Source organism: Andrographis paniculata, unplaced genomic scaffold (genome assembly GCF_009805555.1).
Source record: "Andrographis paniculata isolate CXL003 unplaced genomic scaffold, ASM980555v1 Contig36END, whole genome shotgun sequence".
Lineage (NCBI taxonomy): Eukaryota > Viridiplantae > Streptophyta > Magnoliopsida > Lamiales > Acanthaceae > Andrographis > Andrographis paniculata.
In genome coordinates, this window is record NW_026137569.1 from 522,505 (window position 1) to 539,976 (window position 17,472).

At 32.1% G+C, this 17,472-nt stretch overlaps 3 protein-coding genes and 1 pseudogene across 11 annotated transcripts in view; all 4 read left to right on the forward strand.

The window, feature by feature from the left end:
• LOC127249956 (protein FLOWERING LOCUS T-like) overlaps window positions 1–9,227 on the forward strand; it is a 26,733-nt gene extending 17,506 nt beyond the window's left edge. For 4 of the 9 annotated variants that reach the window (XM_051273062.1, XM_051273060.1, XM_051273061.1 and 1 more), the window contains 4 exons: window positions 7,990–8,337; window positions 8,456–8,517; window positions 8,662–8,702; window positions 8,789–9,227. In XM_051273062.1, coding sequence (XP_051129019.1) covers window positions 8,101–8,337; window positions 8,456–8,517; window positions 8,662–8,702; window positions 8,789–9,039 — 591 coding nt within the window. In that variant the 5' untranslated portion in view covers window positions 7,990–8,100 and the 3' untranslated portion in view covers window positions 9,040–9,227. Of the gene's footprint in view, window positions 1–6,508; window positions 6,589–7,989; window positions 8,338–8,455; window positions 8,518–8,661; window positions 8,703–8,788 lie in introns of all 9 variants that reach the window. The other 5 variants (XM_051273063.1, XM_051273059.1, XM_051273056.1 and 2 more) reach the window with 4 other exon arrangements.
• LOC127249957 (protein HEADING DATE 3A-like) lies at window positions 664–2,374 on the forward strand. The gene is made up of 4 exons (XM_051273065.1): window positions 664–885; window positions 983–1,044; window positions 1,745–1,785; window positions 2,022–2,374. Exons 1-4 carry the CDS (start codon window positions 685–687, stop codon window positions 2,243–2,245), a joined length of 528 nt encoding a protein of 175 aa, XP_051129022.1. The 5' UTR covers window positions 664–684; the 3' UTR covers window positions 2,246–2,374.
• On the forward strand, window positions 3,575–6,168 carry LOC127249954 (F-box/kelch-repeat protein At1g30090-like; annotated as a pseudogene).
• Window positions 9,228–14,092: 4,865 nt separating the features above from the next.
• On the forward strand, window positions 14,093–15,856 carry LOC127249960 (protein HEADING DATE 3A-like). Its single transcript, XM_051273067.1, has 4 exons — window positions 14,093–14,399; window positions 14,497–14,558; window positions 15,241–15,281; window positions 15,505–15,856. Exons 1-4 carry the CDS (start codon window positions 14,199–14,201, stop codon window positions 15,726–15,728), a joined length of 528 nt encoding a protein of 175 aa, XP_051129024.1. The 5' UTR covers window positions 14,093–14,198; the 3' UTR covers window positions 15,729–15,856.
• The last annotated feature ends 1,616 nt before the right edge of the window (window positions 15,857–17,472 follow it).

Sequence of the window (17,472 nt, forward strand, 5' to 3'; positions counted from 1 at the left end):
TCATGCTTTTTCCAAAACACACACATATATATAATAAATTGTACATATACAAATAGTTTGTCTACTTAAATAAAACAATTTTCTATAAATATTATTAAATATATATATACATCAGCATAATATAATGTAAAATATTATTTTTATATTTTGAATGTAATTGTCACCTTCTAACAAAAAAAAAAAAAGAAAAAAAAAGAACATATTCATAAAAAAAGTAACTTTAATTTTTTTGAATGTGAGCATCAACCAATCAATCAATCAAAGACGTGGAGTGGCGGGGATGAGGTTTCCCATTCCCAGTGCTCTTTTGTGCAGAATACGAATCTGCAGCCCCACACCAGAGCTGACCCTTCAAATAAAAGATAAGATAAAGACTCATAAATAAATAAAATAAAATGGATCGAAATGGGAAATACTATGGAATTAAACCAAAGTACCAAAAATAAATAAATTTATTTTAGAGAGGACAGAAATTTTTGAGTCACCCATCATCGATCATCATTATATATATAGTTATGCCAAAATTCCAGTGACAGCGAAATGACATCCTTAAAGGCGCTTTGTCCGCTTCAGAGAACTCGACACGTGTCCCCTCCGGAAGAAAACCGCATCAACCCGGTTCATCCTATAAATAGTAATATCGCTTAATGTGGGCATATATACATACTACATACATACTCAAATATGGCAAGAGAACGGAATCCCCTCGTCGTCAGCGGCGTCGTCGGAGATATTCTCGATCCTTTCGCCGCCGTCACAGATCTCCGCCTCTTCACCGACGGCGGCCGGATGGTCTTCAGCGGCGCCAGTTTCAGGCCCTCTCAGGTCGCCGCCGCCCCCAGAGTCGAGATCGGCGGCGAAGATTTCCGGACATTTTATACCCTCGTAAGACTACACTTAGCACGTCGTTTCCACTTTTTTTTTTTTGTAATATATTGTATGATTAATTAATTAATTACATGTACTTATTAAATTTGGGTAGGTTATGGTAGATGCAGATTCTCCGACGCCTGCTGACCCTTATTTTAGGGCGTACTTGCACTGGTACAACTTCTCTTTTATTTATTTTTTATTCTTAACTAATTAATGCCTAATTAAAAAAATAATTAGGAACTAAAACATATTTTAATTTGTCTGCTCTGTACATACATTTAAAAAAAATATATATATATATATGTATATGCATTGAAAAATGTCATATATTCTAGATAAAAAGTATTCCACCATCCGTTCCGAGCCTTCTTTTTGAGCATCCCTTTGTGGTTTTTGATTAGTACACGGGTACGTTAGTTATCTCAGAATCTACCCACTACAATACTATTTATATATATATATATATATTTTATTTATTTAAGAAAGACCACAGTAAGAAATCCACATATCCTTCTAGTGCAGCTTTGCCAATTTCACTCCGAGTAACCATCAAAATTTAGGATATAATTAAAGAGGTTTGAACTATTTTATAATTCAAAAATTACATGAAATTTCTTTGGTATTTTTTAAAATAAGTTTTGTGCAATTTTTCTCAAAACATAAGGAGTCTTGTGATGCAGATGATTTACAAGTACTTTTGTCAACAATTAATTTGATCTCAATTGAAGAATTTTGAAAATAATAAAACTTTGAGTATTTAATAAGATGTAAATGTGTTATATAATAAAATTTGAATTCAAAAAATATTATTGACGAATAATATCAACATTTACAAATACATATTGGTAAACATAGCCTGTAATTTTATTAGGTTGGTGACCGACATCCCCGGAAGCACGGGAGCAAGCTACGGTGAGAAACCCGTGACACATTTTTGATTAAAACAAAACAATATTTAAAAAAAATAAATAAATATTATGCACAGTAAAATATAATTAAATAAATACTGAGTTTTTCACCCTATTGATTAGGACTAATCATTTTTTTGATAATTAGTCCTAATTAGTACACACATATAATATTACATACAACATATTTTATATAAATGTAATAGTACAATTAATATATACATATACTATATAATACAGGCAATGAAATAGTGAGCTATGAAGGGCCTCAGCCGTCTATGGGAATCCATCGCCTCGTCTTTGTTCTTTTCAGACAGAATGGGCGGATTACCGTTAGGAGTCCCCGGTGGCGGCAGGGTTTTAGTGTTCGGGAATTCTCTCAACTCCACAACCTCGGCAATCCGGTGGCCGCTATTTATTATAACTGCCACCGGGAAGCTGGCACCGGCGGCCGTCGACTTTGATATATACAACTTACTTACCTAGCTAGTAGTAAAAAAAAAAAAAATAGAAGATTAAATGTTTAGTTCCTGTATTTATATGATTATAAAATAAAGTGAGGGTTGTAATGAATGATCCGAGATTAAACATAATCTTAAGCCAACTGAATTGGGATTAATTAATACGTCATATTTTAAAATGTTAAGACTTAAGAGTTCCTACTATTCATATTAAAGAATCATTGTCATATCATAATCTTTTATATATCGTGTGGTCCACTCCATCAAATCTTTTTTTTATCAATTTTTTTGATTTTTTGTTAATTTTTTAATAAAATAAATATATATTAAATGTTATTAAGTATATCATAATTAATACATTTTTAAATATAATGAAATAATTGATTTAATTTTATGATTAAAGTAAATTATAATTTTGTCTATTTATACCCCTAATTAAGGCTAGTGAAAATGTAATAATTTTGGAATGTAATTTTATCTATTTTTATAATTAAAATAATTATATTAATAATCAATAAAATTAAAACTATCAGTAATTATATTTTGTAATCTTAATATATATAAAAACGCAAATAAGTTTCATAATTCTATAGTTTTTCTTTATTTTCAAATTCTCAAAAAATTTAAAATTAATTTAATATTTTCTTAATCTTTATTTATACTCATAATTAATGAACAATGAAATTTTTCAAAATTTTCATTATAATCGATATAAAATAATTATATTAATTGATGTAGTTATAATTGATATAATTTATGAAATTATAATTAATAAATATATTTATCAAAATTAAAAATTATTATTATTATCTATATATATAAAAAGAGATCAGTATAAAATTCATTTCACCAATATTTTTTTGTCATTTTTTTGATTTTTTTCATAATATAAATATGTATTAAATGTTATTAAATATATTATAATTAATAAAATTTTAATTAGTACGTTTTTAAAAAAATAATAAGATAATTGGTTTAATTTTATAATTAAAACAAATTATAATATAATTTTATTTTTATTTATACCTCTATTTAAAAGTAATGAAAATGTAATAATTTTGAAATATAATTTTTATTAATTTTATAAATAATTATATTAATAATGAATAAAATTAAAACTATGTACAGAAAGAAGAAGAAGTAATTATTTTTATTCCTTCCTCTGTTTCCATTATTGTATCTGTAAGTTGAATTCATTTTGTTATCTGCTTCGCCAAAAAAGTATCCCTTTTCGGTGCTTGTCTGCTGCCTCCACCATATCTTAATTACTTTCTGCGAATCCGAATGTTAATCGTCCCTATCCTTTCTTCGATTGTCAGGTGGGATAGATATAGACAGGTTCTGTCGGTATTGCTTTTCAATTCTGTGATTTTAAGTGGGTATTTGAGGTTTTCGATCAGTACGTATATCAGTTGTTGCCGTTGATTTCAATGTATTTCTTGTTCTGTTTCTGTGTTTTTGTGGTTTGAATTTCAATCGTGTGGATGTTTTCTTAGGTTTTTGGATCATTAAATCTTATCTGCACATTTGACGGTTGGAGTGAAGAACAAATTTTATAGCCCTGTCAAGACAAGCTTTGACGATGACTTGAGGAATTTGATTCTACAATTTATTTAATCCCTTCGATTGATTCTTGTATTCATTTGTAGGTGTTTATCCGATAGTTTCTTTGTGAATTCTAGTTATAATCATTGATAGTTTCATATTTGGGGGAGGTTTGCTAAATTAACTTTGGTTCATCTCAATGACTTTAGATCAGAGGAAGACACCAATGCAACGTGTTCGAATTTCGTCGCAGCAAGCTCCGGTGCACAAGCTCGGCGATCCGCAGATGACCTTATCCCCGAAATTCAGATTACTCGCTGTACAGTCCACTCTGCTTGATCCTTCACTGCACTTGCAGCTATCTCGTCATGGCGAGCCATTGATCCCCGGATTACCCGATGATGTCGCGCTGCAATGTCTTCTCCGTGTTCCGATCAGCACTTAGCCTGCAAGACTGTGTGCAACCGTTGGTACTCATTGTTCGGCTGCAAAGAACACTTCTTTACACAGAGGAAGGAGCTCGGCTTCCATGATCCATGGCTATTTGTATTCGCATACCACAAGTGCACCGGGAAGATCGAGTGGAAAGTTCTGGATCTTGTCCAGTTCTCTTGGCACACAATCCCGGCTATGCCGTGTAAGGACAGGGTCTGCCCTCAGGGATTTAGGTGTGTGTCCGTCCCGCACGACGGTAGCCTCTATGTCTGCGGCGGCGTTGTATCTGACGTAGATTGCCCGCTCAACTTAGTCCTGAAATACCAAGTGCTCAAGAATCGATGGACCGTGATGAAGAAAATGAATACGGCGCGATCCTTTTTTGCGAGCGGAGTGATTGACGGGACTATCTATGTGGCGGGAGGGAACAGCTCGGACATGATCGAGCTTAGTTCTGCCGAGGCATTGGATACGAGGAAAGGGACATGGCAAAGCGTCGCGAGTATGGGGAAGAGCATGACTTCGTACGATGCGGCTGTCTTGAACGGGAAGCTCCTCGTTACGGAAGGCTGGTTTTGGCCATTTTATGTTGTCCCGAGGGGGCAGGTTTACGACCCGGCGACGGACAGTTGGGAGAATATGGCTGCCGGATTGCGAGAAGGCTGGACGGGGTCGAGCGTAGTGATGTATGGGCACTTGTTTGTGGTCACCGAGCACGAACGAACGAAGGTCAAGTTTTACGATGAAAACGAAGATTGTTGGGAGGTCGTGGAAGGGCCGGCGTTGCCGGAGCAGATTTGCAAGCCGTTCTGCGTCAATTCTTGGGCGGGTAGGATATACGTTGTGGGTCGGAATCTTCACGTCGCGGTTGGACATGTAATGAGGGTGCGTTCATGTGGTAAGAAGCAGAGGTTTTGTGTCCAGTGGCAAATTGTGGATGCACCGGACACTCTGTTCGATCTGACTCCATCGAGTGCACAGCTTCTGTTTGCTTAGGAGCTGTTGTTGTTCTTATGTATGTATCTAATGCTGTTAATCGTTAATGGATAATGTATGTATGATTGTTGGGATCTGCTGCTGCTGCTGCTAGTTTAATGTCTGTGTAATGTGAGGGGTTTTTTTATTGCCAAAAAAGAAACAGTTATTTTGTAGTGGTTTTTAATTTTGGATAATTATAAATAGAAAGAACAGAAACGTTGGGGGGTGGTAGAGACGGGTACCATCAAATCCCTAATCTCCCAAATTGAGGAGGATCTCGACGCGAGTGAGTGAGAGAGATGGGGGCGGTGACGACGGCGCTAATAGCGATCGCGGCGGTGGCGCTGGGATGGTGTACGATCGAGATAGCGTGCAAACCGTGTCTTGAGAAAGGTCGGGAAGCAATTGATCGGAATCTCAACCCGGATTACGATCCCGACGATGAGACCACAGCCGGCTCCCTTAATGCTCCACTTAATCCCGGCAATAAGGCCGTTGACGCCACTCCGGAGGCTTCTTCCATTGTTCCCAAGGCAGTCTAAGGCTTTCACTGGCAGTAATCAGTCCCTGGTTTATGAAATTGGCTCGCGAATTTCTTTTTGTTCTCGCCTTGTGTTAATTTTTTCTTGAGTTTCTTAATGCCTTTGTCCCCCCCGGCAGAGTGCTGTTTAATATATGAAAATTTTAGGGATCGGAGCTATGCAAAATGGGGTAATCGAGTGATCTTCCAGTTTCTGTATCGTTGTCATGTTTATTGACTTTGTTGATATGGAAGAATGACTGGATCAGTCGTTGGGTATTTTCCGTTTCGTAATTGCCCCAATTTGTTTCATGAGATGAAAGGGCTGATGAATCAGAAGTAGATTTTGAAGATTATATATGTGTCCACTCCATAAGATTCTTTTAACTTCATTTTCGAGTGTAATATTTCGTGATTTTGAGCAGTTGAAATTCACTTTTTGGCTCTACTCCAGCAATTATACTTGTCAAAGAAAATTTCTAATACTCTTACAATGATTGTAAGGCACTGACATCATAGAATATCATTTTATCATGAGACTGTTTCCATTCAATAAAATTACGATATATAATTGTCAACTGTAGTGTCATACATCAGACATATATATGCTGTTAAGACATGGACTGCTTACATGTTGAAGGGCTTTCTATTAAACGCCAATTAAGGCTGTCGGTTTTCAAATCTTGTTCTTCAATCAAGATTCGGTGCTTCCCAAGAACTACATCTTCACATATCCATTGTGTATGCTTTACTATATTCCGTGATACTGTTGTGCACTTGTCTTCCAGATAATCTAGCTAGTGGAACCAGACAATGCTACTGGATAAGGGATACTGGATGTGACATGGAAGAGTGAAATGCAGGGAAGGTAATTTCCTAAACCATGAATCTAATATCCACACGTTATGTATTGAAACTTGGCTAAATGTCTCTGCTTAGATATACTACATATATTATTGTCCGAGGGTAGATTTCTGGAGATTGGGATACTTAAGGAGAATTTTATCATCTATATAAGTACTTAGCTTCTTAAAGCATAACTGCCGAAACTTAAGATTATCTGGCATTAAGCAGTCCTGGATCATAGGCTTCTTGTAATGCAGGGCAGTTTAGGCATATATTTGAACCCTTTAGACCATTCTTGGTATTCATTAAATGGCTCCCTTCACCATGGCAAGCATAATATTGAAGGCTGATTTTTCTAGACACCACAAACACGTTAAATTGCTCTTATGTTTTCTTCTTATAATTATATGCTTTTATGAATTATGATCAAATATTGTGACCTCAACTTGTGAGACTTGCCTTATATCTTGGTACCAGTGTTACTGTCTTTTCATTGCCCTTGCTAGTTGATTATGTTGGCTCAAGTTTTAGAGTTAAATATTTATTTTTGAAAGCTCATGTGTTTAGTATTTACTTTTATAACTTAAAAATTTGAGTGGTGTATTTTTATGCTTAATAGTTACATCGTAAGTTTATATTTTCATTCTTATAAATATAATGGGTAATAATGTGTTATGGTGTGCGCCATGCCGCACCATGTGCCATTATGCGTTATTCAGCCTTGTGTATTTATCAACACATAGCTAACTCTCCATTCCTGAGCTTTCTTCTTTCACTTGTTGAGGACATATCTAGTTTGATGGTTGAGAAACTTTACTTTACTTCATTGAATATTAGATTAATTATGAGGCAATCTTATTTTTGAAAAGTAAAGATTCACGTACCTCGCATAGTGCTGGCTCTTTTCACTTAAAGCAAGATTCACGATTGTGGCTAGTATCAATTCATCACTCCCACTCATAGCCCTAAAAAGAAAGTTCTCATTCTTTTTTTCTATTATTTTCACGGTTGCTTTATTTAAATTTTCTGCAAAAGGAAAAGAATGATTCATTCTTTTCTAAATTTGTTTCCTCTGGTGCATTCTTATTTGATTATAAGTACTGTTTGTTGATCGTGTCCGTAGATATTACCTAGATAGGATAAGGTCTTGTTCATCCAAGCATTGTTTGCTCGGGTTCTAGTTTTGCAATCGCGGGCTGGACTGATGCAGGTGTGGGCTCTTCCCTCTGCTAGTTGCTCGGGAATACGAATCTAAAGCCCCACAAACTCTACTACACACAATTAACGTACACATACATACATACATTTATATATATATGAAAATTATTAGAAGGAGAGGGATAAGGAATCTCGATTCCATTAGTGTGTGTTGCATGACTTAAAGAGACGCAAAAGTTGAAATTTTGAATTTCTGTATCACAAGGTGCCAGGAAAACCTTTTGCAGGATCTACTATATAAGGAGGGGGGTTTCCTTACCCTGCAGATGCATAAGCACGTGAAATATAGATATGTAGATAATATCAAACAATACAAATGTCAAGTAAAAGGCACCCGCTGGTGGTTAGTGGTGTGGTGGGAGATGTTCTGGATCCTTTTGTGGCGACAACTGAGCTCAGAGTCTACAGTGATGGCAGACAGCTGTTTAACGGGTGCAGCTTGCGACCTGCGCAGGTGGCCGGCCGTCCTAGGGTTGACACTGGAGGCGATGATTTCCGCACATTTTATACTCTTGTAAGAATGCATGTCTTTTTCCGCACATTTTATACTCTTGTAAGAATGCATGTCTTTGTTATGTATATCGTGTGTGTGTGTGTGTGTGTGTCTTAATTTCTACCTCCATTTATATGCCCTGTGGATTTGATTTGATCTGTGTGACTCTGGTTCGTAGGTGATGGTGGATGCCGATTCTCCAAGTCCCGGCAATCCATATCTAAGGGAATACTTGCATTGGTCACTCTCTTCTCTCATAGCCTCTTACCCACATGTGTTTATATTTGTCATAAAAGTATATATAGACAGAGCAGACCGATGCGTATATTGGTGTATTTTGGATGTACCCTAGTTTCGAATATATTGTAACGATGAATGATTCAGGTTGGTGACGGACATCCCAGGAAGCACAGGGGCGAGCTTCGGTAAGAGAAACAGCTACTCTTACTACAATCTATGTTATTTTCGTTATTACGATGATTAATGAATGTGTGTGAAACTGTGAATGCAGGGAAAGAGATAGTGAGCTATGAAAGCCCTGATCCAACAATGGGCATCCACCGGATAGCTTTGGTCCTTTTCCGACAACTAGGTGGGCGGGATTCAGTCGATCACAATTCCGAGTGGCGCCATAATTTCAACACCCGACAGTTCTCTCAGCTCCATAACCTCGGCCCTCCTGTCGCCGCTCTCTACTACAACTGCCAAAGGGAAACTGCCGCCTCCTCCTCCAGCGGCGGTGGTGCCAGGTCATCGTCCTAGCTATGCATGCGTGAGTGTCGCGCGCGAACACACACAAACACACACATATATGCATCCTTGCCATAAATAACCAAGCAGATGTCTTTATTCCCAAGTGAATAAAACTTGTGTTTGCAAGTTGGTTGTGATATAAATGTAGTATTCAATACGAGGATCAAATTCAGTATATATATTTTTTGAAATATACATAGCATATTGTATAATTATGGTCGATATTGAATGAATTAGTAGGAAAAGAGACAACACAACAGTAATCCTAAATTTTGAAGCATCATCGAACTATGAAGTGCCATGAAGAGTGAGTGCATAGCAGCATATGACAAAGAGTAATTCAACAACAACAATAATGTACTGTAATATATAATATGTTTAGTAATCCTACAATTTTGAAAAGGAACTTACAAGGGCAGATTTTTGATATGCAAAGTATTGATTATAACAAATAGTAACATAGCAAATCAAATGCCTATTGATCAAGCCATCCATAACCAAGAAGAATTAATATGACTACTAAATTGAACTTCTCTCTCAATGTTGTACAAATATGTAGGATTTGAATGTTATCAATTTTAAGAGCACGTCAAAGAATATTATTTTATTTATGTGAAAACTATAATTATTAAAAAAAAATAGATTGATTAATTTTAAACGGATCAAAGTGATAAATGGAAGGAATATACAAAAAAGAAGCCTTTTATGTGGAAAATTGGATCAGGATAAAGAAAACTCATGTGTAAGAAAAATATACTGTATGAAAATAAGTTGAGACATAAATTGGGTATATTTATAGCAAATTATATTAAGTATATGTTTAAAGATAAATATATCTAATTAAAAATATTGCATTTTTTAAAATAGAGTACACAAACCTTATGTATTTATTTACTTATTCAATATAAAATTTTCTGTTATTCAATATATTAACTCCTACATTTTTCTTTAATTGCACTCATTTTGCTTATTTTACACATTTAAATACAATTTATAAAGAAATCTAGAAAAGCCTAAACACAGAATAGTAAAATAAATAAATAAAACTATATCACCCAAAATACATTAGTAAGAACAAAACAAACAAAAGAACGAGAAAAATACAGTTAGCTTTCCAACACTCTTAAATTGAATTGTTGATTTATTTCTTTAGTTAATATATATATATATATATACATATGTATATTTAATAATATTAATAAAAAATTATTTAGTATTAAATTTACTTGCTAAAATTAATTTGTAGACGATTATATTAGTTGTGGGGAATAATCACAGGTCAAGCTTATTTATTATTGGAAACTGTTGTTTAGTACTATCTCACAATTTTTATAATTTTAGAATTTTAAATGGATTATGTTTGAAAATACTATCGCAAGTAAAATTTTTTCGCTAAAATGATCTCATAGTGCTGGACTCGCCACAATGGTCCGTCATTGCTGACGTGGATGGCATGTCATCGCCACATATATGCCAGCAACACGTGATTTTGTTTTTAATTATTTTTCAAAATGTCTTAGATAAACTATTTTTTAGTCTCGTATCTTTGACCTCATTTTATTATTTTAGGACTTTAAATGGACCATGTTTGAAAATAGTACAGCTAAGTAAAAAAGTTTCGATAAAATGATGCTCCGACGTATCACTGACGTAGTGATAACATGTTAACCGCGTCAGCGTCACATCAGCAAAGGTGGAGCAACGTGGCGAATCCGGCACCAGAGGACTAGGACTATTCTAGCGAAATTTATTTACTTACATAACTATTTTCATACATGATCCATTTGTCAAATTAAATAAAACGATTCTCTATAAATATTATTATAATATATATATACATTATTAACATAATATAATGTAAAATATTATTTTTATATTTTTAACGTAATTCTCAACCTCTAATAAAAAAAACATATTCATAAAAGAAATATATAAAATGAACAAACTCATAATTAATTTGTTTGGTTTGTAATTCAAACCGATTTTTAACTGAGCAATTTCTAATGTCTTTAAGTAAACAAATATTATATCAAAATAATTTAATAAAAATCCGAAGACAAATATAAATCGAAACAAACCCTCCTTTTTATTTAATAAATCATTATTTTTTCTTCACTAAATGATAGTGTTGATTATCTTCAAAATTGTTGACATTTTTTTCATCAATTTGTAAATATGTTGATGCACTTCATCATCAAATTTGAAGCACTTGCATGTCTTTAAGATTAATCATTTCATTTCATTTCTTTTTTTTGTGTCCAAATATTTTGATGCCCATGGAATCTCCATAAGAGCGACTAAATTAAATAATTTCAATGTATACTTTTCCATAAATTTCAACGTTACGTTGCTATGCATGTTGCTGGAGTCGGGCAATTTGATATATACTAATCGATCAAACCATAAAATTACAAAAAAACATAATTAAATTGCATATGTTTTTAAAATTTAACTTTTTTTTTTTGAACGTGGGGATCAACTAATCAGTCAATCAAAGATGGAGTGGTGGGGATGATTTCTGACTTTCGAAGGGCCCGGGGTGAAATAAAAGTCAAAGCCCTTGAATATATATATATATGTTGGGGTGCAAACCCAAGTCTCACATCGGAAGTTGTGAAGAAAATTTCACACCTTATAAGTTCCAAGTGAGCTCCACTAGCACGAGGCTTTTTGGAGAATATCCAAAAATAAATTTGTGCGGGCTCAACCCAAAGCAAATAATATCATACTAGTGTTGAATTGATCTAGTCCCAACAATATATATATATATATAATATTTTTTTACCTATAATAAAATATAAATAAAAAAAATATTTTTTCTAGCATAAATTTAATTTCGAAACTTAGCATAAATTTTTCACATACTTTACAAATTGCGTAACGCTCCCTTATATTTTAACAAACGCTATATGCAACCCCCGCCATGCAAAAAAATATAGATGAAAAGTCATCTTCTTATCATAAAAAATAATAATAAAAATGAGTTTCATAGAACTTTAAAAATAAGGGAGTTCATGCAATTTTTAAAGTATATATAGGATTTACGCTGAGTTTCGAAATCATAAAGGAGTTATTGATAATTTTGCCTAATAATAATAATAATAATTTTGTCTAATATTTATTATCTTTTTAGTGCAAAAAAAATTAATTAAAACATAAATAAAAGACCCCTAAATATATATAAATGATCTACTCCGATTTTTTTACCTATAATAGAATATAAATTATTAAAATAAAATAATTTTTTTATAGAATTTTTAGATAAAACTTAACCACCAAATCATACTCTTCTATTAATAAATTAATGTTAAATAACTTATATATATACATAATGTATATATAATATAATTAAATAATAGACCTCAATTTACATTTGGACCTTGGCGGGCGCCTCTCTCGCCCGGGCCCAGTGACGGCTGTGGGGATGAGGTTTCCCATTCCCAAATCTTTTGTGCAGAATAAGAATGTGCAGCCCCACACCAGCTGACCCTTCAAAAGATAAAATAAAACATCATCTTATCATATCCTATATATATAACTATAACAAAGCTGTGGACTCCACAATTCAAATTTCTGGCTTCTTGGAGTTTATAAATTAACTTTTTTATTTATAAGTTTTTTTAGGTGAAAAAAGTTAGGTTGTTTTATTTTGAAATTACTGTTTAAAGTTTTATAATAATGGGTAATGGGTGATTTTATATTTAATTTTTAAAAACAAATCCTCATAGAAGAAGAAGATCACGGGAGATAAATATGCACTGAAGAATAAGATCACGAGAGACAAATCTGCATTGAAGAAGATCTTCACCGATCAATTTTATATTTGTTTGAATTTTTCTCTCTAATCTCTTATCTTTTTTCTATTTATTTTTTTCTAAATTATTCACTAAATTTTATATTCACTAAATTATTTTTTCTTGCAGTATAGATTTGCGTATATGGTTAAGGTCGCTGTCTTCACTAATCAATTTTATATTTATTTGAGTTTTTCTCTCTCATCTCTTACTTTTTTTAATTTTTCTTTTTCTATTTACTAAATTATTTTTCTTGATTATTTTTTTTTATGCAGTATAGATTTTGTATATGGTGAACATCCACCACTACTAAATTATTTTTCTTGGCTAATTTTTATGAAGTATAGATTTTTTTTTCTCTATTGTCTTAGTTTTTTTTTTTTTTTTCTATTTAATAAATTATTGTTTCTTGCTTTTTTTTTTTTTTTTTTTTTTTTTTTTTTTATGCAGATGCTTTCAATTGTAGTTGTAAATATTAATAGTTTGATATTATAATTGTATTTTATCTATATCTTTATAAGTTTGCTTTATATATTTTTTATTAATTACTATAATCTATTGTATTTTTTTACTAACTTATTATTATATTTAGGTGACTTTATGGAAAATATTATTGATTTATTAGAAATAATATTTGATAGATTATGTAGAATATGTCATATAAAATAATAATTTAAAATTTGTAAAAAAAATTAATATTTCACATTTTTTATTAAATTTCCCCCCTTCTAGGTAAAATATTATTAATTGTGTACAATAAATTTTAAAAAATATAATAAAAATTTACTTTAATCTTATAAATTTTATTTTTAGTATCTACTTTGTATAGATAATTTACTATGTATTTTTATAGTTAATATGTTAATTTTTCTTTTGCAACTTTTCTTTGATAAATTATTAACAATAAAATTATAATTATAAAATAATTTATTTTTATGTATTTTTAATTAAAGATATATATATTTTTTTATTTATTTCAAATATTTATAAAATAAAATAAAAATAATATAACAATTAAAAATATTAAACGAAAGTACCAGAAATAAATAAATTTTTGGATCGAAATGGGAAATAAATAAAATAAAATGGATCGAAATGGGAAATACTATGAAATTAAACCAAAGTACCAAAAATAAATAAATTTATTTTAGAGAGGACAGAAATTTTTGAGTCACCCATCATCCACCATCATTATATATATAGTTATGCAAAAATTGCAGTGACAGCGAAATGACATCCTTAAAGGCGCTTTGTCCGCTTCAGAGAACTCGACACGTGTCCCCTCCGTAAGAAAACCGCATCAACCCGGTTCATCCTATAAATAGTAATATCGCTTAATGTGGGCATATATACATACTACATACATACTCAAATATGGCAAGAGAACGGAATCCCCTCGTCGTCAGCGGCGTCGTCGGAGATATTCTCGATCCTTTCGCCGCCGTCACAGATCTCCGCCTATTCACCGACGGCGGCCGGATGGTCTTCAGCGGCGCCAGTTTCAGGCCCTCTCAGGTCGCCGCGGCCCCCAGAGTCGAGATCGGCGGCGAAGATTTCCGGACATTTTATACCCTCGTAAGACTACACTTAGGACGTCGTTTCCACTTTTTCTTTTTTGTAGTATATTGTACGATTAATTAATTAATTACATGTAATAATTAAATTTGGGTAGGTTATGGTAGATGCAGATTCTCCGACGCCTGCTGACCCTTATTTTAGGGCTTACTTGCACTGGTACAACTTCTCTTTTATTTATTTTTTATTCTTAACTAATTAATGCCTAATTAAAAAAATAATTAGGAACTAAAACATATTTTAATTTGTCTGCTCTGTACATACATTTAAAAAATATATATATATATATATGTATATGTATTGAAATGTCATATATTCTAGATAAAAAGTATTCCACCATCCGTTCCGAGCCTTCTTTTTGAGCATCCCTTTGTGGTTTTTGATTAGTACACGGGTACGTTAGTTATCTCAGAATCTACCCACTACAATACTATTTATATATATATATATATATATTTATTTAAGAAAGACCACAGTCAGAAATCCACATATCCTTCTAGTGCAGCTTTGCCAATTTCACTCCGAGTAACCATCAAAATTTAGGATATAATTAAAGAGGTTTGAACTATTTTATAATTCAAAAATTACATGAAACTTCTTTGGTATTTTTTAAAATAAGTTTTGTGCAATTTTTCTCAAAAGACTTACAACTACTTTTGCCAACAATTAATTTGATCTCAATTGAAGAATTTTGAAAATAATAAAACATTGAGTATTTAATAAAATGTAAATGTATTATATATAATATTTTAAATAAAATCTGAATTCAAAAAATATTATTGATGAATAATATCAACATTTACAAATACATATTGGTAAACATAGCCTCTAATTTTATTAGGTTGGTGACCAACATCCCGGGAAGCACGGGAGCAAGCTACGGTGAGAAACCCGTGACACATTTTTGATTAAAATAAAACAATATTGAAAAAAAATAAAACAAATATTATGCACAGTAAGACATAATTAAATAAATACTGAGCTTTTCACCCTACTGATTAGGATTAATCATTAGTCCTAATTAGTGCACACATGTAATATTACACACAACCCATTTTATATAAATGTAATAGTACAGTTAATATATACATATACTATATTACAGGCAATGAAATAGTGAGCTACGAAGGACCTCAGCCGTCTATGGGAATCCATCGCCTCGTCTTTGTTCTTTTCAGACAGAATGGGCGGATTACCATTAGGAGTCCCCGGTGGCGGCAGGGTTTTAGCGTCCGGGAATTCTCTCAACTCCACAACCTCGGCAATCCGGTGGCCGCTATTTATTATAACTGCCACCGGGAAGCTGGCACCGGCGGCCGTCGACTTTGATATATACAACTTACTTACCTAGCTAGTAGTAAAAAAAAAAAAATAGAAGATTAAATGTTTAGTTCCTGTATTTATATGATTATAAAATAAAGTGAGGGTTGTAATGAATGATCCGAGATTAAACATAATCTTAAGCCAACTGAATTGGGATTAATTAATACATCATATTTTAAAATGTTTAAGGCTTAAGAGTTCCTACTATTCATATTAAAGAATCATTGTCATATCATAATTATAATTATAATTATATGTGATGTATTTATATTTTCAACACGCTTTTGTTTCTGATCACTGATTATGCTAATTTCCCAACTCACCTACAAATTAAAGTTACATTAATACATATATATATATTTATATCTTGCGTCATTAATATTTCCATCAACATTAACTAATAGACTATAGAGATTCATATGGGCTGATTAAGTAATAACTTGGGCTTTTTCTAAACTTTGGGCCAAGAAATGCCTTGTTAGAAATTATACATGTCCTATTCATGTTTAATAGTTTTTACTATTTAAAAAAATATATATTATATTTAATAGTTTTTACTATTTAAAAATAATATTACATTCAATATATTTAATATAATATTTTTTTTTATTAAAATTTTATATCTAATACATACTTTTCATTTAAAATATCTCAAACCATACAACAAAACTAGTACTAATTTCTTATTAATTTTGTTTTGGTAAATAAAATTCCAGCACAATTGCATTAAATAATTAATTATTCCAAATTTCCAATGAATTCATCCCCCAAATGAAATGGCTTTACCGACACCACAATATCTTCTTATATATCATCATCATCATTCGTCACACCAATTGTCTTTAATTTCTTTCTCTTCTACAGTACTGCCAAACACACTTCCTTTCCCCTTTTTTTTATTTTCATTCATTAATTAAAACAAATTAAATGTACACCGAAAGGAAACTACATAAAAATACATTTTAATATATATGTAATGAACTGCATGCATGTGCATGTGCATGTGTATGTGTTCTAATTAACAAAAGTAAAAGGGGATATCCCTTCACATGCATAATATGAATTCACAGTATCTACCTTACATTTATATAAATATAAGATATGACTTGTTTTTTAAATTTACTGAAAAGCTTGGGGTATTGCAAAAATAGCTTGTTTTATAAATTTGGTGAAAGACTTAGGGCATTAAAAAAAATATATAGCGACCGCGGTTCCACTTCATAATATATATATATATATAGATTTCATCAATTCTTTTTTCTTTTTTTACATCCATTGATCCTTTCAGATTTTATGTTACGTGAATATTTATTTTTATTTTTTGAAAAAAAAAAAAAAAAAAAAAAGGATCTGGGGAAAATCGTCAAACCCTAAAAAGGAGGGGCTTTGTTACAACCATTGTCGCTGTTTTGTGAAAATGCGCTTTTTTCTTACTTGTATGACGAAAGCCTTTCGTTCTTCCTTTTTTAATCTGTTAATTTTGATACAAACTAAAGATGACTGCTTTTCTGCTCCATCTTCTCCTCTTATAATTTACAGTGCCAATTGCTGTCTCTATCCCACAGGAAATTAATATATATATATATATATCTCATGTGATGGAATTGAATTTTTTACTTTTTTCTATATATATATATATATATCCAATGGAGCAGTGAATCGAAGATGACTATGAAAGTCGAGGTTCAAATTACCAAGTCACTGTCAATAGTCGTCTTTAATTTGATCTCTCTCCAGAGTTGATGCATCC